Source organism: Seriola aureovittata, chromosome 1 (assembly GCF_021018895.1).
Source record: "Seriola aureovittata isolate HTS-2021-v1 ecotype China chromosome 1, ASM2101889v1, whole genome shotgun sequence".
Classification (NCBI taxonomy): domain Eukaryota; kingdom Metazoa; phylum Chordata; class Actinopteri; order Carangiformes; family Carangidae; genus Seriola; species Seriola aureovittata.
In genome coordinates this window covers 23,043,488-23,071,486 of record NC_079364.1, presented here as the reverse complement: position 1 = coordinate 23,071,486, position 27,999 = coordinate 23,043,488, and the positions used below count along the sequence as shown (strand labels likewise).

The 27,999-nt window shown below is 40.3% G+C and overlaps 1 protein-coding gene across 4 annotated transcripts in view; it reads right to left on the bottom strand.

Annotated features, from left to right (window-relative positions):
* Window positions 1-4,854: 4,854 nt before the first annotated feature.
* Window positions 4,855-27,999, bottom strand: part of LOC130185048 (protein unc-13 homolog C) — a 124,323-nt gene continuing 101,178 nt past the window's right edge. For 2 of the 4 annotated variants that reach the window (XM_056401388.1, XM_056401307.1), the window contains exons 24-33: window positions 27,371-27,397; window positions 24,237-24,325; window positions 23,742-23,879; window positions 22,351-22,474; window positions 21,718-21,774; window positions 19,662-19,742; window positions 16,384-16,531; window positions 13,283-13,375; window positions 11,313-11,472; window positions 4,855-10,336 (exon numbers count right to left, since the gene is read on the bottom strand). In XM_056401388.1, the coding sequence (XP_056257363.1) occupies window positions 10,051-10,336; window positions 11,313-11,472; window positions 13,283-13,375; window positions 16,384-16,531; window positions 19,662-19,742; window positions 21,718-21,774; window positions 22,351-22,474; window positions 23,742-23,879; window positions 24,237-24,325; window positions 27,371-27,397 (1,203 nt within the window). In that variant the 3' untranslated portion in view covers window positions 4,855-10,050. The remainder of the gene's footprint in view (window positions 10,337-11,312; window positions 11,473-13,282; window positions 13,376-16,383; window positions 16,532-19,661; window positions 19,743-21,717; window positions 21,775-22,350; window positions 22,475-23,741; window positions 23,880-24,236; window positions 24,326-27,370; window positions 27,398-27,999) is intronic. The other 2 variants (XM_056401560.1, XM_056401481.1) reach the window with 1 other exon arrangement.

Below are 27,999 nucleotides of genomic sequence, written 5' to 3'. Positions count from 1 at the left end.
AAATAATATGAATTTCAGTGCACAACATATGGTAAAAGTAAGATCACTATCAGAACTATGGTCAATAATGTACTGTAAGCTATTTACAGTTGGCGGTGCAGTAGTCAGAGTGGCAAAAAGGCCTGGAAATCATAGAAACTTTAATATCGTAAGTATCTGACATAATGTATCACAAGGGGAAGAAGAAAATGTTATGCTTCTATATATCTGGATCTAATAGCCTGAAGATAGTCTGCTGTGGAGTCAGTTATTTGAGCAGCCTAAGTTACCATGGTGACATACCTGATGTTAAAATAAATAATTATTTCATTCAGATCTTAGTTTTCTTAATAATCCTGCTTCATGAGGCAGTCGTGCGAACTGAACCAGAGAGGTGAAAAAATGGAAAGGATAGGAAAAAGAGAAGACTCTCATCACTGTAAACATGGACAAAGAGTAAGCAGATCAAAGTGTTAACCTTGCTGTTTAATTTATACCTATATATTGTACTGTATATATTACATACAGCATTGTACATATGTTTATGCACCATATTAATCTATTTTTTATTTACTTCATCTCTTACTTTGAATTGATCTCTACAGTGAACCAGTATTCTGAATAATAATAATATAATATAATTGCAATCAGATTTTATGACAGTCAATAGTTGTCCAGACATTTCACTTAATGTCATGGGAGCGCTAGAGGAAAAGTCTGTACAAAATATTTTACCAAAGATAATGCAACCTACATTATATAATAATGCTGTTTTTTTCCCCTGCTCTAATTTTGACATGTGCAATAGACATGTTGTAGAGTTTAGAATGAATGACTTGGGATGCTGTAGTGCCACATGTCCATTTAGAGAATCACACACAGTTAAGTAGTTTAGTGGAAAGAAATGAAACCCCTCTCTCTCTGACCATCTGCCACGGGGGTTTGCTCAAAACAGGGGCAGACTGTGGTGACCTAATGTTGAAACTGAGACATAGCCACCTTCCAGCTGGGCAGTGCGTCCCTGCCTGGTTATTGATGGCCGGAGAGGGAGATGTAGCCACAAAGAAGTTGTGCATCTTAAACTGTCACTGCTGATATTTGCAAGTCTGACAACCTGCCTGAATCCCAAATGTCATGCTGCACAAACACACACACAGAGACGTACTCATGCATATATAAATATACACTTAACCCTGTAAACTTATATAGACATGCAAAAAAAACAAACATCATATGTCAAATATGAGGAAAAAAAACGACTTGCAAACAGCATGTGTATGACGTGTGAAAGGTGGTGCTGTTCCAGTTATTATGATTAATAGCAAAACTGTCACTGCAATAGCCATGGCTGGATGCCTGCATAAAATTATGTTCCACTCTATAAAGCTATGTCACAATGGTGGTGGATTTGCGAGGCAGCACATGCTAGAAGTCACATCATTTACATTGAACATGTTGGACAGCCCTCATGCTACACAGAATTTTATGTGGCATTACAAACATTATGGGCTGGTCATCCATGACGCTACCTTAGCTTTGACAGAAAATACTAGAGGGGATCTTAATGGTTTGTCAGGGTAAACAACTGCAAATAATTGTCATATAAATAATTTGTCAGGTAAAATAGTCCATAAACCAACTTGGACAGACACAGTCTTAAATTATAAACCACTGTCTGCTTTTTTCCCCCATGTTCAGTTAGAGAGGCATTTAACACTTCACTCCTAAGCTGCTGTGCAGGACACAGAGCCAGCTTTTACCTCTGAGCCAGGCTATAGGTTGGTCAGGGGGCCCAGGATTCAGGCTGAGCAGAGAGTGATCCAACTGAGGCCGTAAGCTGTAATTACACATGAACAGATGGCCTTGCTGGAGGACTCTCCTCCCTCAATCCCTCCCCCTCTCAGACCTGCTACCTGCAGCTCACTGAGCTCTCGCCGCCCTCGAAGCATTGTTGCTCATAGATTATTGTCCAAAGTAAATGGGGGACTGGCAGGTTGGCTTACAGTTAGTGAGACGGCTGTGTTAGCATGGAGCAATGAGCGCCATCACAGAAACAGCCAAAACATCATGCCCCTCCACGGCTAACCATCTTTGAGCACTATATCAAATAATGTGAGTCCCAGGGCTGTATGTTGTGTTGCTGTGCCTGCGCACATACCACTGAGAGGTTTTAAAATTCCCACAGGGAGACTCCTCTGAACCAGAAGATGTGTTTGACAGCATTTCATGAGATATTGCATTCTTACCAGGAATAAAATGGAAAACATTTACTTTTTCTAAGATTTGAATGAGAGCTGCATTCACTGACTGCAGCAGCAAGAAAAAAAAGCATGCAGTGAGGCATAGTTGGCATTTTCTGAGAGCCTTTCTGTGGACTCCCATGAGATAAAGATGGAATGGGATAGATGCTTGCTGTGCTGGCCGTGTCCTTTGTTCTCTCTTTGAAATCACGCGGGTGATTTACGAGTCAGGAATATGAATAATGCCTCTGTTGTGTTTTGTTGTGTATCAGTGGCCCAGTGCACAAACTCTCGCGATTTGTCAGGCGAAGACCATGCATAGAAAGAAAACAGGAGACATACAAAAGGAGAAATACTCAGGGAATTTTATTTACTCGTTAGTTAAATGAAGCAGCTTCATGCAAAGTACGTAGGGCCACCACATAAATGATTCAGGCAACTGGGAGAAAAACATGAGATTGTAGATATTTACTGGCCCCAGTTGAGCTGTTTTCCGTAGTCCCAGAATTTCTGAAAGTGCTTGATAGAAATAGGGCAGCCTCAGGCTTTATAATGTAATGATTTGTCAAATCAAAGTGATATACTTGCTATTGAGCGATCTGGTGACCAGATTCCAGATGCAGGTACTTCCTTTCAATCAAAAGCTGCAAAATGAAACTGTGTGTAGTCAACTGAAAACTACAACCAGATCACTCTATCACAGAAGGAAATAAATTATGTTTTCCCCTCCCTTGTCGTCATATCTGTTTGCTATAAAAACCGTCAACCAGCAGAAGCAATTACAGCATTGTTTGCGCCAAATACACACTAACGGTTGGCTGCTCTGTGTCATGGTTTAGCTCAATGTCTCATCTATCAGGGTCAAAATGCCTGGGCTGTTGTCTCGTACAGAGATTGCTGCAGAAATCTCTCGTTGTGTCGCTCTGGTGGTGCACTACTTAGTGCCCAACAAGTACTGTATAGCGCCAGCACCTCTGTGCTTTAATGGCTCGGCTGTACTTGTGGTTCTAAACCTGCTTTTCCCTCAGTTTGGCAGGAGGGGCAGGATCACACTGCTGACTGCTAACCCTAACCCTGCTGAGACACACAGAGCTGTAATTTCACTCAGGAGAGAGGGCAGGGCAAGTGTACACCCATAGGACACACAAAACATTTATTTAAGCAAATACTATATACATCTATACATATATCTATATGTATAGATGTATATGTATATATACTGTATATACACAACACAGGAGCAGTACATCCACATGCACATCACACAGCCGATATTGTATATGGTACACATATATATATGGTACACATAAATGTACACACACACACACAAATACACACACACACACGCATACACGCATACACACACACACACACACACACACACACACACACAACACACACACACACACACACACACACACACACACACACACACACACACACACACACACACAGACACACCTCCAGACACATGGTGCTGATGATTTATTAAGGCAGTGAGAGGAGAAAAGGAGAAGCACCGGGCAACAGTGATGGAGTGGGAAGGGGAAAGCAGTGGGGAGATGAAGTGGGGCGCAAACCTGCACAACTTGTCACACTTATACTGGGCAGTGTGTGAGTGGACTCAACTTCAAAGAAAGAAAAATAAAGTGACATATTGGTTACTTAGTTTATAGATAATTCCTGTCATTATAATCCAGAGCTTTGTATAGGTAAATTCATCAGGAGACCAGAGAAGGTTTGGTTAGTATGCCCCTGACTCTCCACAAATTATTGCACCTTTAAGGGTGGGAGGACATTAACAATTGTCTGCCAGTTGAACACCACGCACAGTAAGCCTCGCTCTGGAATACTGGGTGAGATGCAGCCATTATAAATGTTATGTTATGTTCGCTACATCTGTGTTTGACAAGTGAAAATCCCTGCTTTTAACAAGTTCTATTTGCAGTAGGTGTCTTCCAGGCTTCTCAAGTCTCATTACCCTGAAGCTCATAACATTTAGTATTGAAATTCATAATCACAATAACATTCACATGCATACCTCCTGTACAACATATTCAGTTTAGTTTGCATTGAATGTTTCTTGTTGATGGGCGGTGTATTTAATGATTGTTTCCCCTTGGAGAACTTACTCGCTTTTACTCTAGTACAAATGCAATAGAATAGCTATTTCATAATCAATAGAAGTGGATCGGGTTGTGCTCTCTTGCATCTTACATCATGTGTACAATCACATTACATGATATAAAGTAATTTTGATTAAGTTTATACTCTATACAGCAACTTTAAAGATGTACAATGTGCCTAAAGGTTTGGATCTACCAGTTTGGAAATCCGTAGGCTTGAAAAAAGCCTGCTGTGAATGAGTAATCCCCCTCCTGAGGTGAACTCCATCATCAATCTTCCCCTGAAGAATAAACAGCCCTCTGATTTGAAGGACACAGAAAATTCCAGGCTGGATGCTTCATGTCTGTTGGGTTGTTACTCATACATAACAGCTGGCTGCACTACATTATCGCACAGATGGACATGTTCTTGTTCTTGTGCCGCATAACTTCTGGATAATGTTGTTGTAATCTTGTTGAGCTTCACTGCTGTTTTATCTGTCTGTCATATGCTCAATTAGTCACCCATGGGAATTCATCTAGGCTTTATTTTAGTAAATTAATCCAAAGTATCATCGTGAAGAGAAATCAGCAGCCTAGGTTGGCTGCTTCTCCTGTGTGTACAAACACACATACACACTCAGACCATGAGTTTAACAACGTGGTCGTCACCTTGCCATAAATTACCAGCGATCAGAATTTTCCCACCATCAGTTTGTCCTTTGAAATGTTCTGTAGATGATGACTAAAAAATCCTGGAGGAGTTGATATTATGCAAATGAGAGGTCAAGGTTGATGTAATTTTGTATCTTGGCAGCTCTACTGTAGGATGAGTCAGGTTAGTTTCTCTGTTTCCCCTTTCTTCTGGGAAACCATGAGTGAGAGTGACAGTGTTTCCCTCCCCCTTGCCACTTTTTGCTCTTTTGGGCATGCTTTCCTCTTTTGACTTCCTGCTTCCACAATCTTTAACTATGTGGTGAGGAAATGAGCTGATGTGACTGGAATAATTGGCAAAGGAAAAGAAAATAACAGAAAATTAAAAAAAATTCTACACACTTTGTCAGTTGAAGTGGGAACATCATTATCTATTATACTGTATCTGTTGCATTAGCTGAAGTATTAGCTACTTTAATATGTCATGGCATTGATTGCCATATACAACCTGTGCATGTAATCATGTTGATTTCCAAGTAATGTTATTGATTTGCAAAATAATTCCCATGAGGTATGGTTGTTGGTGGAAGGTGTCCTTGAATCAAAAATAACAAAATTGTAAAATATGCCTTAACCTCCTAGGACCTGGCGTCCACATATGTGGACCTCACATTTTGGGTTCTCTAGCCCACAATACTAACTTTTTCTCAACGAGGGCCTGGTGACCACATATGAGGATATTATACTGCCACTCAGTAATCGAAATTTAAAACTAATGTCCTCATATGTGGACATCATTTTTCTCAGGTCCCAATCAGCCTATATAGCAAAGAATAGAGCTCGGGTCTTAGGAGGTTAAAAGAATAGTCTTGACATTTTATGACATATACTTACTGAACTTTGAGTTAGATGAGAATAGTGTTACCACTTTCTTATCTGTATGCTAACCAAGCTACAGCCAGGAGATGGTTAGTTTGCCGGTTAGCTGCAAACAGGAGAAAAGTTGGCCTGGCTCTGTCAGGCTAGGGGTTTGCACTTTGGGTTTTGATTTGAAGTTTTAGCAGTACTGTTAGATTAGTTAGGACCTTTGGACACAGCCAGACTATCTTCCCTTGTTTCCAGCCTTTTGCTAAGCTAAGCTAATGCAGTATCAATCCTCTCTTACTCATGAAGGAAAGCATATTTCACAAAACGTTTAACTATTGCTGTAAGGTTTTTGAGCTTAAAGCTGGTTAATCATTGGTTTGACTCCATTTGCAGGTGTGTTACCATGAGTAGAAAAGTGTGTGTGAGAGAGACTTGTTGTTTTTAAGGTTTTTTTTTTTTTCGTGGCTGACATGCCAGAATGCCTGCTGTGAACAGAGTCTGTTTACAGGTATCTGTACACTTTGGTTCTTGTCTATTAAAAGATGTTGAAAGTACAATTAACAGCGCAGAAACACTAGCTGAAATACACACAACTCATATAAATGCCACAAATGTATCATGAACAAATAGTAATAAAATCCCTGTGCGGAAACATGCTACTTGTTGAATGTAACCAGTGTCATCACTTCTGTGTGAAAGAATTTCATTCATCTCAAAAAGCAGTTTATCTCAGGACTAAAGATATCTCCCATGTGTCCTCTCATTTAAACTTCCTTACTGTCTGTATGTCTTTACCTTATTCTAAAGTTTCTCCATATCTTCATTTTTCTCTGCCACTTGTTCTTTTATGTCGACCTCTTGATATCTCTCATTTTCTTTCTGTCCCTCACTCCTTTACAATACAACTGGACTACAAGACTACGAAAAAGACAAAAGGGTGACACTGACAAATGGACTTACTTTGTCTGGCCCTGTTCTATCCTGTTTCCAGGTGATTAGCTACACTGTGTGGGCTTTTGAGCAAGGGATGGCCTGTGGCTAGGTTAATCAGATTTTGATGAATGGTAGCTCTTTCAGTCATCTCTGAAGCACAAGTTATTTCATTTTTGTAGTGTGATATGCAATGAAAATTTCTTGCATTCAACTCATTAAATTGGGCTTTGCAATGTTGTCCTCTAGGCTACGTTTCACATCTACCCCGTAATTAGCTCTCTGAGCTAACACAGATGGCTAAATAAAAAAGTGGCATTAAAGTTTTGCCAGGTAACATGTTTTTATGGAGTATTTCCTGCCATAGAGGTGCATCTCTTCCTGTGGGTGTCGAATCAACTGACGGTAAGTAGAGCATAACTGAACTGAAAACACTCATCTCAGACACCATGAAATCATAAAAAAGAGAAACTTTGACAAAGCCTTCATGTTTAGTGCAAAAGCATTACAGTATCTTGTGGGAGTACCTGTAGGTGTTTTTCAAAGAATAAGCATCAAAAGACAAAAATGTCTCAGATATCTGCAGCTAAGTTGCCATGCGCAGACACCACAAGGAAGATTCTGTTCAGTAGGTGGGGAGGAAATTGCTCACTCTGAAACCCACTACCATTCATTTCAGTCAGAAAATCCTGCCATGATTCTTTAATTTTAGGGATATTCTTTAAATGTTAAAACACCATGATGCTCTTTAGCGCGAGTCTAGAATAAGGTTGTTTTTGAGGCTGTGTGTGTTCAGGTTCAACCTCACATACAGTATCGACAATTGGTCAGTGAATTGGTCCTATTGAAAGAACATTGACAAAAGTAAAATATTTGATTAATGGTGCAAAATGTGCTTGATGGTGGATTCTGGGATGTTTGTAACACTTAAAGGGAAAGTGCATCAAACCCATCAAAGTCTGTTTACAGGTCTTGAGGAGTTCTACTGCACATGGGAAAAGTTGTATAAAGACTTCTGTGGCTCCAGAGGGAGCTGTGCCAAGTCTGATAAACTAGATCAAATGGCATATCTCATCTAACCATTAACAAGTTTGAAAAAAAAAAAAAAAGAAAAAAAAATTAGTCTGGTGTTGTGGAGTGAGTTTATCAGACCTCTGTAGCACTTCATCTCCACCTCTGGTTAGCGACTGGAGGATATTTTAGCCGCTACAATAATACCAGACCTGAATGACCAAACTGTTGACACTCGAGTTGCATTGTAGGTAATGAAGGCCACAGGTTTTTGACAAGGAAGAAGAATGCAGGGAAAAAAAGACAATATTTATAACATCAATTTTGCTTTTTTTTTTTTTTTTTTTTTAAAAAAGAAAAATAAATTGTCCATGACGAGTCTGACAGTGTTATAGAAGTACCATGCTAAAGTGTTGGAGTACTATTTCAATATATCCAGTTTCTGGTGCCTGTATTAGTCACTACCCTAAATATGCACCATGGGAGCAAACAGATCTGCAATCTAATAAAACAAATTTTCACATTGAATGTAGCTTCTTTTTTCTTTGGACACACACGGACCACATTTGTCATAATGTATACAACTCCTTTACCCCAACTAAGACTATTTCAGATTAAACACGACAGACCTGCATGCAGATTTTGTCAAACTGTTCCCCAACTTAGATGATTTCTTTTGATTTTTTTTAATATATATTATATCTTAACACAAAATGCAAAAAACGAAAGTGCAACAAGTTTGTATGAATATTACTTGACAGAATAGTTCCAATTATTTCACTTGAACTTGATGCTTAAAATATAGAAATCCTCAGAAATGATAAATATTTGCGTTCTGGTGTTAAAGGGAAGCTTACTGGACAGTTGTTCAAAATGACCCCGATGTCTTAACACATTTGCACATACTTTATGCACATTGAAGAAAAGTAGACTTTTGTACAATATCTCACTAAATATATTTACATGACATACAATTCGCCATCAGTGCAATACATAGGAATGTTGCATATTTACCAAATGTTAGACTCTTTCCTTTATGAAGAAAAATAATTCCAATGACAGAAGCTGATATAACTAATGTGTAAAGTAACATGTGCAACTTTCATATTGGTTAACAGCTTCACAGGAAATAAAAAAAATAAAATCTTAGTACCACCCTATCAACAATCAAATAGTAAGCATTGAAAAAGTAATAGATCACATGTACATATATATCTTCATACATGTAATGGATTGCTTTTGTACAAATATTTTATATAACTTTGGCAGTTTATCAGGAACAAAGTTATCGGAAAAATATGAAACAATAATATCAAACTGTCAGCAATGTCATGTAAGCTTGCCTTCCAAAGCTCATGTTCACAGTGGTCATTCAGAAAGGCTGGAAGCCGATGGCTGAAAACTAAGAACAAAAAGCCAAAGAAAAAGAAAACGTTTCCATCCTTTCTGCTAAGACTGTTAGGACTGGAGGCTGTCGTCATTGTTGTCATGGTTATAAAATTACAAACACCTATGAAGGTTTACATAGCAGTCATCGCCATTTAAAAAAACATGGTCTATTTTCAGGTCGACTTAAAATACAAACAGTTTGAAGGCAAGGGGACAGGACCCTGCTCGGTGGTCACTGTGGAATCATGGGAGAGACATGACCGAGAAGAGGACATGCACAACAGTGCTGTGTGGAAGAACGTGAAGCCGAAAAACGAGGGTGCAAAATGAAAGACTTTGCAACAATCAAAACGCCACACGGTCAGAAAATGACTTACACCGGACAAATTAATCGAGCAAATTTCAAACATACTAAGTTCACCATAATTCATATACGTTGGTTTTGTTCTTTTTTTTCACTGGTTTGGCACTTTATTGGAACAAATCTCTGTTCAAAAAGACTAAATGTTGTACAAAAGGTATTTCATGTCTCGTTAACATAACTTGTAGAATATAGTACTTAATAGTAAGCATACGGTAAGTAAACACTTGTACATACTGTAGTTTTAAAATGAACATTCCAACAGATGTTTTACGCACATGCACAAAAACAAACAAACAAACACAACTCTCTCTCCCTCTCTCGCACTGCCTTGCCACATTTGGGCCTCCTCTGCTTCTCTTTGGACAATCTCAGGCTGTTTCCAGCCTCTCTCCCGAAAGAACAACTGTTGCTACTGCTCTTTCTCTTTCTCCTTCTCCTCCTTCTCTTTCTCTCTGTCGCTCACTTAAGACAACACAACTCTGTTAATACTGCATTTATTTTTTGCTGCACATTACGACACTTCCTCTGTCGAGCGTGTGTCTGTCTTGAGACGCACAAACTCTTTGGCCACCTCGTCGTTGGTCCTTTGAGAGAGTATCCTCATGATGGTGAGGCCCGTTTCGTCCATGGAGATGCTTTTCACCAGGGGGTAGCAGGCGGAGCAGCTGCCCTTGTCCACCAGCTCCCGGAGCTGGATGACTGTCATGCCGATGATGCGGTCCTCTCGGGCAAAGCAGTAGTCCTTTACTGAAACATGCAGCTCGTAGGCCTCTGGACCATGTTCATTACTCAGAACACTGGGAGAAATGACACAGGGAGGTAAGAGAGGTGAAATTCAAACATGTTAACATAATGCAAACTTAGAAATTATTTACTCTTATGAAATACTGCTCTTGAAATATCTGGCATAAAATAAAATTTACACTGTAAGGTTTACCAAATGAGTCCAGATGCTATCAAGTAAGTTGTAAGAGACTTAGAAGTATACTACATTGACTTTGATGTACTTTTCTTAATATCATTCCAACCTAATGAAAAGCCCAAAGTCTTGTTCTGCAGAATTGCAGACGAGTGTAAAGCAGCTGCTTTTTGGACACTGGCATTCAGCTTTGTTCCTAGCTGAATAAAACGTGTCGGTAAAAAGAGTGGCTGGGAGACATTTCCCCAGTGAAAAGCCTGCCTATTGTATGTGGGGCTGTGATGTGACAATTCAATCATGCTTGCAAGTGAAATGAATGTTTCTATTCAAATGAGTCATCAACTTAATGGCTTCATAAAATTCAAATGACAATGCCAGGAGCAAATCTATATGCAGATGGCACTGGGCTTTCACTGATCATGCTGGTGTTGCTACAACTCAGCCTCAGATCACTTTAGCTCTGTGACTTTGCTTGGCTTGGCTCTGAGAATTGGGGACAAGCTTATAGACTGCTGAAGCAGTGTCTTGACTTATGTTTTCAAAACAGCAAAAGTGCTGCTAAAGCAACTGCATTCCATTCAATGCTTAGAACATTTAGGGGAGGGTGGGGGTTGACAGGTAGGTTTTACAGGTATTATGGAGTATATAAATTGCTGCAGGCTATTTTGCAGTGTGCAGATAACACACTGAATACAAGATTGAAGGTGTGGCAGCATAAGGTACAGAATGCTGTACATTATTTTGTAGAGTGCATATAGGCAGATAAAAGGCTGCATAATAATTATAGCCTTAAAGAACACACACCCTCTTCTCTCCACCCCTGTAACTAACAGGAAGAAGGCTGGATTACTCACTACTGGAATGTTTCATTGTACTTTGGTGACCAATTGTTATTCTTGGTCTTGGTGCTGAATTTGCGCTTCTTGTCAGCCAGGTGCGGTCCCACGGCGTTGACCTCTACAAACGGACGGAACATGGCATTGGTCTGCCAGATGAGGTTGTTCACAGCGATCACTGAGAGATACAGAGGAAATTATAACCAGCAACATCACAGATATAAGACAGAAAAGGAAAAATCCACATCAGACAGTAATGCTGGTTAAACCTGTGTATTCCGGGCTCCATTTTTCTATTTTTGGAAGCATTTTTATCTTATTCCCACAGATAACTGAGTAAATGTAGAAAATGTCATATGATGCTGAGATACTGTCAGAGCAACTACAATAGAGTTTGATAGCAGAAACGTTTCCACTTGTGTGCAACATTAATGGTAAACATCTCAGGATGTCAGTGCTTGTGAATATCACTGCAAAGATTTCTTTAAAGAGTCAACATTTTTCTGTGACATTAAAAAAATGTACAGGAATATATCCATTGTGAAGGAGGCGGAGCAACTGATTGGACACAAAAATCTAAATTTTGAGTTTTGTTCTCTAATGAAAAATAAAAATAGGAAAATGTTGAAAACAGATGCAAAAAAAAGCTAAACAGCAGGACTTCAACCTCTAATAATGTACTTTCCTTTTATAGAAATATCCATATGTGGTTGCCATAGTAACCTAACTGCCATTCACATTGTCATGTTACTGCTGCTGGCTGATTATAGATGATTGCCAGCTGTAGTGCATATGGTGCTGCTGTGGGAGGTGCAACAGATACAGTATCATTTCAGCTATGTGGGTGATGTTTTAAGCTGAGTCCAATTTTTGTTACTGAAAATGAGAGGGCTATAATTGACAAATGTGTGATTATAGAAAGGGACAAATGGTAGTGCCTATTTAAACAAGGAAATTACACAAGAATCCAAACATTTAAAAATAACTGAAGAAAAGCATTTGTAAATGCAAAAAGGAGTTAGAATGTGTACACATCATAAATGCATTCATTTGTACTTTGATAACATATTTGGTGTACCATTCATAGACTGGAGTCTGAAACAAGTAAGAGTCCTCAGCCACGCTATTGGCTCTGTGAGGCTGTACTTAGTGACAGCAGTGCTTTGAGCTAAATGCGAACGTCATCATGCTAACATGATCGCAACAACAATGCTATCGTGCTGATAATAAGAAGGTATATTTACCATGTTCATTTTAGCATGCTAATGTTTGCTAATTAGCATTAAACATAGCTGAGGCTGATGGGAATATCAAAAATGTTGCACAAACTAATATTGTGACCTCCCTATGGTGCCATATGAAAAGTTAAAGGGTTACCAGACTTATTACAATTCAGCCTGAGGTAGACATAAACGTGTTTACCAAATTTCATGGCAATAAATACCTCATGCTGGTGCTAAAGAAAAAGTCAAGGGATCATCAAAGCTACTAGGATTCATCCTTCTGGGAGCACCAGTTTTTGTAACAAATTTCACTGCAATCCATCCAGTAGGTGATGAGATTTGAGTCTGGACCAACCGGGCACCCATAAACCCATGCTGCAATGCTAGCTTTATGACAAAAGTACAGACAATAAAAACACAGATGATTCAGATCTTTAAATCATAAATGATGGAACATTTTTATAGCCTCAGCAAGAACAGAAAAGAAATCTACAGCATAACTCCAGCTGTGGTTTTGGCTTTCCGTATAATGGCTTTAATTATGGCATCAGCAATCTTTCCGATGCTAATTTCCTAATGTTTTTGTCTGTGAAACGAGCTTCAGGACTATACAACAATGCTCCTGATCGTGGCCCCAGCACCACTATCACATAAATGAGATTACCACCATGAGCTGTCCGTGACGAGCCTTTGAACATTTGCAGGTGTGAATACATTTGAATAGAAATGATGAAAAGCAGGTCTGAGTATAGGAAAAAAGCTCACCCTTCACGCTGACTTTGTGCTCTCCAGTGCCAGGGTGAGAGATGAGATTCACTTGCATCGACACCTCCCCCACCGATCCGTTGGATGACTGACCTGGACACATACCAAAACAGCAACAGGAGAATTGGACAGAGGCATAATGAAAATCAGAGAGAATGGAGGAGAGGCAGAGAGGGAGCAGGCAGAGAAATAGAGAGATCAGGAAACAGAAACAAAAGAGAGAGAGGATGAGAGGACAGAATCCAAAACTGTGGGTGCGGCTTTTTTTTTTGTATCCAGAAATTGATCCCTAAAAAAAGGTGTGTTAACAGCTCTCTGTGTGTCAAAGCTAAAAAACTGAATCTAAAAAACAACAGTAGGGGAGTAGAGTACTTTCACCCCCATGGTAGCACATAGCAAGCACAGGCAGGGTTTCCGGCTTCAGGCTGAACATGAACAACAAGAGGGGGGAAAAAAAACACAAGACACATAAAATAATCTGCCTGGTTTGAAAGCCATGAAAGAGGCAGATGGTGTGAGGGGATGCACTAAATAAATGATGTTCTACATGATGAAATCATCAAACTGTTCAACTCAATATAAATATAAAGAAAGCACTGGATTTGACTGCATGCAGAGAATCAAGTGGAAAGGAAAACAATATAATATATCAAAAGAAGGTAGTGAGGGGACAAGAGTGAACAAGAGGAAAGGAGAAGAAATACTCCTTTTGGGCCATGACACTCTGCACAGTTACGTCAGCATTACAGTTTCAATCACACTGGACTTGTTGTTGCCAGGAAACAATTACAATTGATTGCTGACCATGTGTCTCACTTTGCCAGATGCAGCGAGTCCTGCCCATCTCAGCTGCCTCTAACAACTGCCTTGTGTTTCACCCAGCCCGGGACCAACAGGTGAACAGTGGAAGGCTAGCGCCGGTGTGGTTGATGAAGGGGCATGCTGATCCAATCGCTAATCAATATGTGCCAAACATGCAGTGCCCATTATAGCTGGTAATGAAGAAACAAGCCTTGTGATTTATTGTAATGAGACCCTGAGAGGCTGAGGGAGACTGAAAAACATTGCTGCTGCACAATTAAGCACTGGACTTGTGGGAAATTAACAGGGCAATGCTACAGTACATTTACCTCAGCCATCAGCTCAAAAAATTTATTAAATAAATAACTTCTTTATGTTTTTTTGATGGAAGTCAGAGGCAAGACACTATCAGGCTTGAATACAGCAGACTGTGGAGGGGACAGATTGAAAGCCATTGGAGAGAGGAGCGTGAAAAAGATGAATGGCACACAAAGAAGATAAAGTGAGGAGGGTTAGCAGATGAAGTGAGAGAAATGTGAACAAAGGAACTAACAGATAAGAAACGTGAGTTTTAGGCATCAGATGTTGCAGGCACGCTGTTTAATTCATTGAATTTATTTTCCCTTTGCTGTGTCAAACAAAGGTGTTCCCCCTAGCCAATACACCAAGTGGTAAATCAACAGACCTCTTCATAAGAAAAAAGCTGTGAAACACTCACATGAAATGACTGTATGAGGAAAGATGTGTTTATTTGTGTTAGTTAGTACTGTACTTTCACTGAGGCATAGAGCAGCCATACAACCTCAGCCTGCTCCCTAACAAACAGAGACACATATGCGTCCAAGCACACACTTGACAGGAATAAACCAGCGCATGCCTCGGTCTCAATGTGTCGCTGTCAGAGCACAGGGGTTGGTGATTAATGAATCAGTGTCCACTGTGCTACATCAGGCATCAGCACATCCCCACACTGTTTACTGACCTAATGCACATCAACCACCTCAGTACCTCCACTTATAGACATCACATTAGACCACCACAGATAAAGAACGACAACACGGTGCAACCTCAGAGGGTGGGGGGAGGGATGGGATGAGAGATTTAGAGAGGGAGGAATAGGAGAAACACATCGAGCAAATCTCAAAATAGAACACAGCGAAACACTGTGCGTCTATGCCCATCTGCCAGTCAGTGAGAGCAGCAGCGCCAATTGGTCCGCTGGCCGCCTCGCTGACGAGCTTTTTCCCATTGCCATTCTGTTTCCTGCCGCCTGCCTATGCAGCGTTCTGCAAGGCTGAACACACTGAGGCAACCAGGAGCTTTAAGCTTCAACGCCCCACTGGGCTGAATTCCCTCTCCAATCTCTCCGGACACCTGAAGGTATTTCTGATTTTTTACAGAGACGGATGGGGGGAAAAAAAGTTCCATACAGAGACGGATGAATGAGACAACAACGCATAAAAATGTATCAGGAGGAGGAGGAGAGAAAGAGCGCACAAGGGGGGATTTATAGATTTACACTGCACATATATCTGAAATACAGTATTTCATGACAGTGTTTTTATGTGTTTCCAATCGGAGAGAGAGAAAAGGCATGGGAGGATTCGAACCCTTCAGGGTATGGGGTGAAAAGGCCACGGATAACTTTTTTTTTTTTCTTTTTTTTTTACAGTGAAAGAGACAAATGACTTATACATTGAGGGAAAAAATGCAATTATTGCAATGTCCATTGCACATATAAGCCTAAAGACAATAAAGTGACACAGAGAGATCCACAGCACACACATGCTGCAATGAAAAGGGAGCTAAGACTGATGGGAAACAGCACAATGTTGAAGTTAAACAAGCCAGGGCTGGAGTCACATTATTTTCAATCTGGAGGCAACAAGACTAATATATAAATATATGATTATAGCATTGGAAGGCTGCAGACATGAAATGTAAAAACTGTGAACAACAGTTGCGACAAATGTGAATAAACCATTTCACTATCAGAGTTTAACAAGATTCATTAGAATATGTTTACGAACCGGTGCCTCAGAAAAGTGCTAATGTGCTGCTGAACAATAGTACCCACAGTCTGTGCTTTTTCACACCTTTCTGGACACTTTCACCATCTAAGCATCTTTTAAGCATAATTTTGTCAACATTTCTTGTTTTTATAGCAGCCTCCTTTCAGTGTGAACCAGAAAGCAGCTCTTTACCCAAACGTTTTTCAGTATTTGAATGCTGAAGTAAATCCACTCCCTGAAGTGAAACTTAACGGAGCCCAGCCTTGGCTCAAACTAAAGCATCCTTACCTTGAGAGGTTTGGGTGCATATATATTTCTTGATCAAGGCATCTGTAGGTTGAGTGTAAAGGCTGAGAGCATATTTGAGGGACTTCATATCGGGGCTCTTTTCGAGGAAGGTTTTCTTCAGCCCGTTTCCTCCAGCATGGAAGTATTGCTGCAAAAAAGACCAGCTCATATTTATAGTATTCCAGGGTAAAACAGAAACTTTGAAATAACTTGGGAACATGATGGTATCCTCCTTTGACTTTATACATGACAGCAGGTTATTGTTGGCTGAAAAATAGCCTAGGATCATATGGACAGTATGCATTTTACGAGGAGGAGCAAACACACACAGAGACCAGACAAGCGACAGCAGTAATTGTTACGTTTGTGGCTAATTACCATGCATTTAAATCTGAAACCAATGCTTGGATGGTTAATACACATTTGTGCTGATAAGCCTGATAGTTGAGGACAAACAAGGCTTTGCTCTCTTTTCAAAGGCTGTCACCACTCCCACATGTGGAAGGTGGGAGGGTGGCCATGGACAGATCTTATCAAGAAAGGAGGCTTTGCTGAATGCCACTGAATCTACAGTGAACAGAAGTCCTAGGAGACACAATTTTCAACTCATTCTACCTTTTATTCGTCTTTGCTTGTTATAAATGGACTGCACTTAAATGGCACTTTTCTAGTCTTTGAGACAACTCAAAGCATTTTTCAATAAATGCCACATTCACCCATTCACAATCATAAATCACACCCATACACTGATGGGAAAGCCATCAGGGGCAATTTGGGGTTGGTATCTTGCCCCGCGGAGGAGCAGAGGATCAAACCACAAACCTTCTGATTACTAGACCTAACCTGCTCTAGCTCCTGAGATCACTTTTGCTAGCTTTCCTGGGTTGTAACAGACTAATCTCATATCCTTAGAGCCACTGGACAAGAATAAATACAGTAGATAGAGATAGGGTCCATATATCGTACACACACTATCTTCATCAGACATGAAACGATGCCCCTATAGAGAAGGTGATGGTAAATATTTTTTGACTGATGTCAGGTCAGTACTTGGCAGCGGCTTGACACAGTAGGAGGCACTGTTTTCTGCCTCACCAGTGACTTATGAGTCACAGTTTGACTGACGTGTGCCTCTCGTGAAGGCATCCATTGGGTGAGTCACGGGTGGAATTTATCGAAAGACAGAAAATCAAGCAGCACACACTCGCAAGGAAACTGCACATATTTCAGCAAAAAGTTGGTTTAAAAATAAATGTATATTTGTACATACATTTTATTAATACAAGTTTACGCTTTCCGTTACATGAGCATAGAAACCGAGGCTAAGATTACCATAAGAAATGATTGGTTAAAGTAACATCCTGGGAGCCTGAAAGAAGTACTGTGCTTCTTTTTTAAAAATATTATAATGGTATAAACTACCCCTCGTCATGATTTCCCAACATTATTCAGGAACAAATCAAGACGTTCAGTATTTACAGTATGTGGGTATACAAGAGTTTTGTTTCATTTATTATCAAGCATATGTGCTGTGGTTATACTCATGTTTCATTCAAAATCACCTTGTCATGGCATCACGACCGATAGAAGTGTACTAGTCGAGAAAATGCTGCCTCATGTTGGAATATGCCTTCAATATTACTGCTACGCTGCACTGCTATACCCCCTCTGGCAAAACCAACCAGCCGACCCAGCAGAATCAACCTGCAAGCTTAAAATATCACCCAGCCTCTGGCAAAATCACCTGCCAACATGCCACCCTTCCTCCATTTCCTCTTTCATTTGTTTCTTTCCGCCTGTTTTTTTCTTATATCCTTATTCCTTGTTTCATTCATTTCTTTTCTTGTTCCTCGTGTCTTTTTGTCAGCCTTTGTTCTTCTCTTCTTCTCTGTCCTCAAGGCTTACCAGGAGGTTTGCATCTTGTGGTGAACCATGGGAGATTACTCTCTTCTCTTGATTGTCGACTTTAACACATGTACACGAACAAGCAAGTAATATCCCATATATTTCCATTTATATAATACCTATATCTGGCTATAGATAAAAAACAGGTGATATGGGTTTATGTCTTTTAATCTTGGAGAAAAGAAAAAAACACATTGCATCTATTCTGAAATACACTGCACACGTAGTCCATCCATGTATATAGAAATTTATGTAGTGCATCAAAATTTGGTGAGAAAGATGAAGCAGCTGCTCTTCTTCAACAGTCACTCACAGGTCAGAGTTCAAAGAAAGGAGCAAATGGTACATTATTGGGGATCTGTTAAATGGACTGCATGCTGTCTTTGTTTCATATGGACTCCCTCTGTGGACCAGTGCATTTACACATTATCACACCCATTAGTTCTTACAGGTTCAAAGTTCAGTCCATTTTCAGTGAGATAATCACTAAATGCACTCATGGCTGAATATTCAAGTAGATACACTGCATTTGGCTTTAGTTATCAATCCAAGTAAAAACGGTTAAGCTTGTGAATACACTAATACTAGCATAGTTGTAGTGGTCAGTATACATAGAATAGTTATTTTTCAACACATGCTGCTACCATTTCTTGCCGTTCAGATATTACAGATTTAAATACTGTGTCTGTAGCATTTCGTTATCTGATCTCTTACGGCATTACTCAACTCTGTTAATTGACTGTTCTCAGTGGAATACTGATGAAAAGAATTCCAGCAACATGATTGATCTAAACCTGCAGGTACTTTCCTCAGAGACAACAGAATCAATTAGTTTTCTCAGCACTTTATGATGCAGTGTTCTCCCTGTGGCACCTCACCATAACTCTCCTCTTGTCCCTCTAGAACTGAGGCTTGGTCTTTGGAAACTGTCTCATACCCCTTCACAACAAACAGTCGCACGGCAGGAAATTAACAGTGCTATACTGCATTTCACACTGTCTTTTGCTCAGAGGCTTTGGGCATTTTTCCATATTCTTGGATTTTAATTTTCAATTAAATTAACATTCTGTCATGTGTATCTAAAACTATTATGGTATTTTTTTTCTTCTTGCAACTACATTTTGTCTCCCCAAGAAACATCAAGGAGCCAAGGAGCTGTCACGAGTATCTTTTGCATATGTGGGATGACAGTGAGGAATAATCCGCAAAGGTTTACAGTGTCTTTGTATTTCATGAAATACTCATTTAAGTCAATTTGCATATCTCTGCTCTGCGATGCCTTATGTAGCTCTGCTGTCCTATTTAAAGGTCAAGCTTAACCACCCAGGTGTTTCTTGCTGTACAGCCAACAGTATAATTGAGATAAAACTCACCTTGATGGTGGGAAGCACAAGGTCCATGGCTGCACACTGGCGTGGAGTCAGACTTCTGGCTTCTTCTCGAATTACATGCTCCTGGAGGAATAGCAGATCAAGTTAAATACTCACATCAGCAACTCAAGTCACATTCAGACTATTTTACCACCTTCCTTTAGCATAATGGTCACATATTAGATTTATTTACAAAACAGTCATTTAAACTGCAGAGTGTCCGTTACTGTTTCACATCAGCACTCCTGGAGTTTTCCTGATTTGTGAATTGATTATAGCAAATAACATCTGGCACTGTCATATTTCCCAGGTGTTTCAATTGTAAGGCACAGACAAAAAGTTTTAAATATAATTTTTTATGAAAAGAGGCTTCGGAATTAAATCACTGAAGCAAACTCTGATGCAAGCTACAAATGTTGGTCCTACTGGCCGTAGTTTTCTGTGTCTGTCTGTGTTGGTTGCTCAGAATCAATCAACATTCCCACAATGGAAAAAAAAAACTTGTACAATGCGCAGTGCAGTAATATTACACAACACCCTCAAATTATAGGCTGCAGATGAAATACACCTTTATGTGTTTTGTGTTCAGAGGATGACATAGATTAAATCAACCACAAGTCAGTTTTAAACAGATTTCAGAGAACTGGTATGAGATGAAAAACTGGGCTCACTCAATTTGTATTGACTCATCCAGGAATCTCCTCAATGCATGAAAACAATGTCACGGTGTGTCCCAAAATCACAAAAGGCTGCAGGCAGGAGGTACTTCTCTCTAATGAAAACCCCATCATGCCAATACGCGGACACTGTGCTTGTTATTTGTTGATTTTCTTCCATCTTTCAAAAGATTTTGGTAACTCAAATTGATTTTTTCTCTTGATTTCTAAGAGTACTAATAATAAATAAATTATTACTAATAAATCCAGAATTTCGAATTATTTTAGAGACACATTACTTCCTGTCAAGCAGATAAAACACTACAAACTCCAACATATTTGCATAGGCAGGTAAGTGCTGCCTGGAAATGACCATGAGGATTGTGGAGGGCAAAGGTCATGGGTGTCAAAGCGGGCCTGCACACATCATTATTTCTTACAGACAAACAATATAACAGCTCAGTCAAAGGTCACAGCACTTGAATAATAATTTGACAGGTACTGACATGAAAGCCACTTAAATTAAGGAAGTTATAGCCGTAAATTAATAATATAAGATATTAACTGAATAAGGATGTAACTAATTGTAACCAATAAACACAACAAGTAACACAAGTAACCTTAAAAAAATTACAGTTTATACATGCTCAACTAAATGGAAAAGAAAATTTCAGTAAGGTGAGCTGAGAATTATCAATCATAATCAACAATAACAAGAGGATGATAAACCACTTCAGTGCTTCAGGAGGGAGACAGAAACACATCCATCTGTGAACTGATGTACAGTACCCAGATGTTGCCTCAAAGGACATCCCGCACAAAACACAAATATGAGTATAAATACACCAACAGATAAACACACAGTCAGTTTGCAACCCTCATGACTCAGAGCTGAAATACCTCTCAGAGGTACTGTCATACCATGGTTGTTAGTAAAACCACAGTGTAACCACTGATGCATTGCAGCGCCGCGCTACACTGAGCTCTAGGGATTTAACATCCTCTGGTAACACCAGCAATTAGACATCAGCCTGGTTATGTTGCAATAAGCTGTACCGTACAATAAAAGGCTACAGAAGCTTACATGACTATGTTTCAATGGGACATTATCCATCTATCCATATCTGGCAGCGTATAAAATGACTGTAAAATTCTCATTTAATGTGAATATATTTAAATATCGATTAATAGGCATTAGTCTGTACATAGTCTAATTATTCCGCATTATCTATAATCATTCTCATCTAGTTTATAAAAAGATTTCAGTGTATATTTACTGAGCTGACAAAAACTCAGCTAAGCTGTGAGAAATCACTTTGGAATCAGATATTATGGCGTTCGGTTGGTGTAGGGTTTGTGTGGTGAGGTGTGCAACATCCTTCTTGGACTCATCTGAAATTTACCTTCAGTTTGGACAGCTGTCCCAAGTCCTTGGCAGCACTGAAGATCATCTGAGCGCCCTGTTTTTGGAAAAACAGATACTTTTTGGGTTGTGGAAATAAAGTTGGAAACACTAAATAGATGAATGTGAAAGAAAATGAACTAACTAACTATGAACAAACTAAGAAACTCAAGCTGAATGGGCAAAGTCTCAAAAATGAACTCATTACTGCAATTGTTTTACAGGTGCAGCGGTTAATTTGGAAACTTTAAGTGGGAGGAAAATGTTTGAAAAACTGCTTGACATGATGGCATTAAAACCTGCATGTCTCCAAGGTCAACAACGATAAACTTTTAATGAGATATTCCTGAGATGAAAAATGTCAGACTGGCTTTTACAGTGGGATTAAGGGTATAAAAAAAAACTCATGAAGATTTTGAGATGCCATGTTGTTTCATCTCCTGTACAGTAATTTGTGTGTTATGAAGGAGAAGGAGATGCACAGGTGGGAAAATAAGAGAGAGAGGGACAGGTTGACAAGAGGTAGGTGTGTGTGTGTGTGTGTGTGTGTGTGTGTGTGTGTGTGTGTGTGTGTGTGAGAGAGATGAAAAGAATAAAAGAAAAAGGAAAGAGACAGATAATTGATGAAACTCACACTCTGGTCACTCAGTGGAGGCAGAACAATTGTTCTCTCGATGGTGTTCAGCACAATTTTCCATAGCTCTTTGAGGACTCGTTTCAGCACTGTCTTCTCACAAATCTTGGCAAATAACATCAAACTGCAAAGCGGCAAAAGAAGGGCACTTGTCAGGTCAACACTTGAAGCACGTGCCTCAAACTGAGCCAACATGGCTGAGGGCTCCAAATGATGACGTTTTCATAAATAATATGATTAAGTAAAGAAAAACACCTGTGATTCATAGAATAAAATCAGCAGCTTTATGCTTTAATCTCACACCATTGTGCAAGCAGGGACTCAGTAGACAGGAGGAAGGATTTGGTATTTCCATATCATTAAGAGGATTCCCTGTAATACCCCATTGGCCTCAATGTTGCTTTGACAAATGGTTGAGAGCGATTCCCAGAGCCCTGCTGAACCATATCATCGCTATAGTTCTTTCAAGAATGCATAAGAAGTAAATACCGACCCTTGGTTGAATTAATAGACATTCACAGATAATGGAGGTCTCTTTTTTTTTTTTTTTCCCCAAAAACTGGTTGTGATTATCTTGCTGTTGTATTTATTTTCGCAGACACATGTGGAGGGCCTTAAATGCTCCAAACTAAATATAATTATTAACGGTGACCTCAGCCTTCATCATGTCTGAGGATGAAACGTCATTAATGAAGTGGCTGACAGTGAGCAGGATTCGTTGGTCTCTTCAGAGTCAAGGGTTTTTCATCCTACACACGCTAATAAAGCAGCATTCAAACAGGCAAGAGCATTGGGAGAAAAAAGGCAGTCTCTTTATAGGAATGAGATTGCTCTGTTGACGTAGCTAGGGTGCTGACACAGAAGGCAACATAAGTTCAAGTGTACATTCAGGTCTCACAGGTACCTGACACAATAAAAACACATCACCACCAATGCAGCTCCTTGCATTGTTTTAACAAAGTTTTTTTTTTTGGTCTGATAATCCCACAAAAACTTTCTGGTGTGCTATAACTTGGTAATAATTGATCCCTGTACCTTTACAATGTACTGCACGTGAGGCCCCCGCTGTCTTCATCAACTTGCTGATCTATAACAATCTTCATAAAAACCTGTCATCTGGTACTTGGGCATTAAACGTGTCTGGTGCTTAGTTTCACGAGGACTGAGCATACACGAGTGGGTAGCTTCTGTAATTTGTAAAAATGAACACTGACTATTCAGACACCCTCAGGACAAAACTCTCAAACTTGATGGCAATGAATGGTGAAGCTTCAACACACCCACATGTGGATTAATTACTTTCAGTTTGCGAGAGAAGGTGGTGCTTATTGGACAAAACTGCCTTATATTTTAGAGGTTAAACTCTGACTTTGTATTCAGTGGACACTCACTTTTTATCCAGAAGGTCCATAAGAGGCCGGAGGACAGTCTCTGCATCCATGGCAGCGTTGCTCCCTTTGGCCACACCTTTCATCTGGACCAGCTCTTGGTTCATCTGCTTCACGCAGTCCTCGATCACAGGTTTGAAACTAAGTGATAGAAAACACAACAACACTTTCAATCCTTTGTTGCTGGGTGTGTATTTTAGGCTGCTGCAGTAGTAGTAACGTTGGGGAGGTGCGAGCTCACTCCTGCTGGTCCTATTAGATTATTGAAAACGTGTTGTGTCTTTTGTTCAGGCTGAAATGTTTAGCAACTTGCTGTGCTTGGGAAGCATGGTGCACAGCAAGCACTCGAGTCAATTATAACTGGAGTACATGTCTGTCAATAACTAAGCAGTGTTGTAGTACAATTTCTTTGATGGAACAAGAAATGAATGAGGACATTAACCTTAATGAGAATGATGCCATACAGACACACACACAATGAGTCAGACTAACGCTTACCTGGAGCCAAACACTCCACTGAGTTCATCCAGCACCGTGTTGAGTTTATTCTGCAGCTCCTTTAGCAGATCACTTGCCTCTGCATCCAGCTGTCAGTGGAAGACAGACAGTTACTACATCAATACACTCCAAACAGTAGCCCACACTGATTAGAACTCTATGTCTCTGGTGGATGCCTCAACTGGGGTGGGGGTGTTAGGAGGGAAGACGACAGGCACAGAGGAGAGTAACCTGCCTCGCTGGTGGCCTCCCACTCATTCTGCCTGCCATCTGTGCCAAGCGACGTTCTGAATACAAATGGACGGCTCACATCCGAGCGCTGCAATGATGACTGCTTGCCGAGTCATGAGACATGGTGTCAGCAAAGAGTGATCTAGGCTAGTGGTCTCTCAAAAGGGAACATTTTTGTGGACTACTACACATGTTACAGTAGAAAGAGTTTGCTGTCTGCCAGTTGTATCTCAGGGCATAAAGCTGACGTCCATAAATATAAAGTCTTGTATCTATTTATAGATGTTGTGATGCCGAAATCCTTTGACTGACTTTTTTTATTTACAAGAAGAATATTCACAAATTTACTCTCAGCATTTATGTGCCCATGCATGGTATGTGTTGGGTTTCTGCAGCGCCAAAAATGTGCATGTGCATGTGATGGATGTGCAGATGTGTTCATGTTTGTGTTGATCTGTGGTTTTGGGCATGATCTGAGAAAATGCATGGGTGGACATCGGATATTTGTGTGTGTGTGTGTGTGTGTGTGTGTGTGTGTGTGTGTGTGTGTGTGTATGTGAGTGTATTTGTGTCAATATCTGCATGTATGAGTGCATCTGTTTGTCTCAGTGCTTATGAATTACATTTGTCCAAATATTGATGTTTTGGATGGAGGTGGAGAACACACGTCGCTGAGGCTCAGTGCCTGAGATGGATGTGTGAGGCCAGGCACCGCACCAAATGCATGACAGATCGTCATATTAGAACTGATAAGCTTGGCCATGAAGCCGTTCATCTCACACATTTTAATGGCAGATGCCTCAGCTGGGAAGCGGATGTGTAAACTAAACCTTTTATAGACATTGTTATTCTGCAGACATGCTTCTATCTGCAGCATGAACGAGATAGATTTATAAGTGCGCGAATGTGTGTTCACGTTTGCATGTGTTCATACTGCTGTCACTTCAATGGAAGCGATTGCAGCATGCAAGATTTTTCGGTCACAGAGAAAATTGCCCATAGAGGTTAGAGATGTTATTTCACTGTCTGAGTAATGGATAACATCTTTTCAAGTGATATCAGAAAAATACTGTAGCCTGTAGTCTTTTATCAGTTCCCCCTGGCCTGGGGAAAGTTTTAGACTGGGCTCTAATCTGCAACCTGGCAGTCTCTGAAATTGAGATTCTCAGTTTTTTTACAAGGACACTGTATCTTAATGGGAATGCTGGCAAAGGAATTTCATCCCGCTGCTAGATAAACCAAGGCACCTGTCGCCCCAGAAAAAACTCCATTCTGACTCCATGTGGCACCTGATGCTCCAGTCAAATGCATACCTGGAGACTTCAGTCCTGTTATAAGGGCCTTCATTCAAATGTAGTTGCAGACCATTCTTCGACTTGGCCAGCGAAGCAGTTTTGTAGATTGAAAATATCAAAGATTCACTTTATGAAATGTCAGGCTAAAGTTAAATTCCTGGATTAGCCTGGAAATTGGTTATGATGCAGAATCCAGTAATGAATGTTAAATGTATATGGGGTACTATATAAATAGATCCCATGTCTAATGTCTTTCACTCTCCATTTGAACTGTCAGAAACTAGTTATTGTCAATATGTGCACCAAATTATGTGTAATAACACCTCAAGTAACTGCACTTAGTGTTTGATGACATTTTTCATTATGGTGATTAAACTTTATGCAAAGTAAACATCAATTTCAGGATCTATCACCATGGTAGCTAGTTTCACTCGACACTGACGGGCATCCAGAGCCCTCCAGAGTGTACAAACTCTCCCCTGGCTGAAAGCCTATCAACTGCAGCTCAGCTTTGCTTCCCTTTGTCTGTTTCAACAATACAATATCTACCCACTGGCAGGTTGTTATCCCGAAACATAGTTTGTCCTTAACAGTGCCAAGTAAATAAAAGTTTAATAAACCACCGTCACTAAAGTGAGAAAAGCATATTAGCAAACAGGACAACACCCAAAATAAAGCCTGATATCAATCTGGGGAGATCAGCCTGTGATGATTCCATAAATGTGGGCAGTGTAAGAGATTATTGCTAATCTCTGTTATTTGTAACGCTATGATAACAGGTCTGGGTAATTACACTGGCTCTCTGGGAGTTAATTGCTGATAGGGTACTATTCTGTAATGAATAGGCTTCTGTGCAGACAGGAAACTAATGGAAAACCTTCACCAGGAATACATTTTGGCTACAGAATTATCATTCAGGAGAACTGTCTAAGATGTTCTTAAAGATATACCTGATTATCCATTAACAGTGAATATTCACTATTTGACATTTGGAAGGGATGTAAAGACTTCTTATGGCGTTATTCTCCAGACAATAATGGTGTCGGAGTGATCCAGGTCTAGATCTGCTAACTGGGAGGAGGGAGCGGCACCTCAGCTAAGGGCACAGCTGGAAAGATTTGTAAGTGTTTGTGAACCTCATTAAACAGTCTGAAAAATCCTGTCTGAAGCATTTTGTGACTGCAGCCTGGGGAATGAATAGAGATGATCAAAACCACAGCCAGCAACCTGGTGAGGCCCTGACTCTGCTTTTTGCGTCGGGGAAAAAAGAGGTAACAATGAACTAAAGTAAATATCAAACTTCTAAATTAGCCATGGATCGAGAAGTGGCAGACAGAAAAAAAGCAGGCTAAAAATAAAGATGGGATTGGGTGGGTTGAACCACTATCCCCAGAGCGCTGGGGATGGTGAGCTTGAGTAGCCTGTCCAGAGGGGTGATGGGTAATTCAGATTCCATATGCTCTGTGGCACATGCTGCTGGAGGGGGTGGGGTGAGAAGCATAGGAGCGTGAGGGGTGGTGGGGAGGCATTGTGGGGGGAGGGGGCGTGCTTTTTCGTATCATTCGGTAAATGGTGGGAAGGGGTGTTGACGAGTCCTATTACACACACCTTACAGAAGGACACAACCCCCTCCTCCTGGAGACAGAGAGAGAGAGCACAGAAAGGAAACAGGGGGGAAACAGAAGACACAACGACAGGAGACAAAACGCAAGGCAAGACAGGCGTTAGATACTGAAGAGAAACATGCATGTAAGTCATAAGAAGCCGAGGCGGCTGCTTCTCAGGTTAGACTGACAGACTGACATGTCGACAGGGGAAATATTCAACGATGCTTCAAACCCGAACACACAGATTTAGAGGGTTTAAGGGGGAAGTTACAGATGAACTGTAGCAGAAGTCAGAAAGGTGATAATAGCAAACTGAACTTCATGACAGATTAGTCTATTTGATGGGTAAGTACATAACTGAGGGAGGGAGTGTTGGGGTCAACTCACTTTCACTTATAAATGTCATCCGAAACGATCATTTACATAATCATGACACAGCATTTATTCCGCAGCAGAGAGCTGATCTGAAGATGGGGATTTAAACCTCAATACTAACTTGCATCAACCCTGCTGAAGCGTCCTTCAGCAAGACAGTGAATCCTCTGAAGCTCTGGGAATCCTCTTCTTTAGCTAACTTTGTGGTATGACCTTCCAGTGGAAGGACACACATCACAGCTGTGTTGCATTATA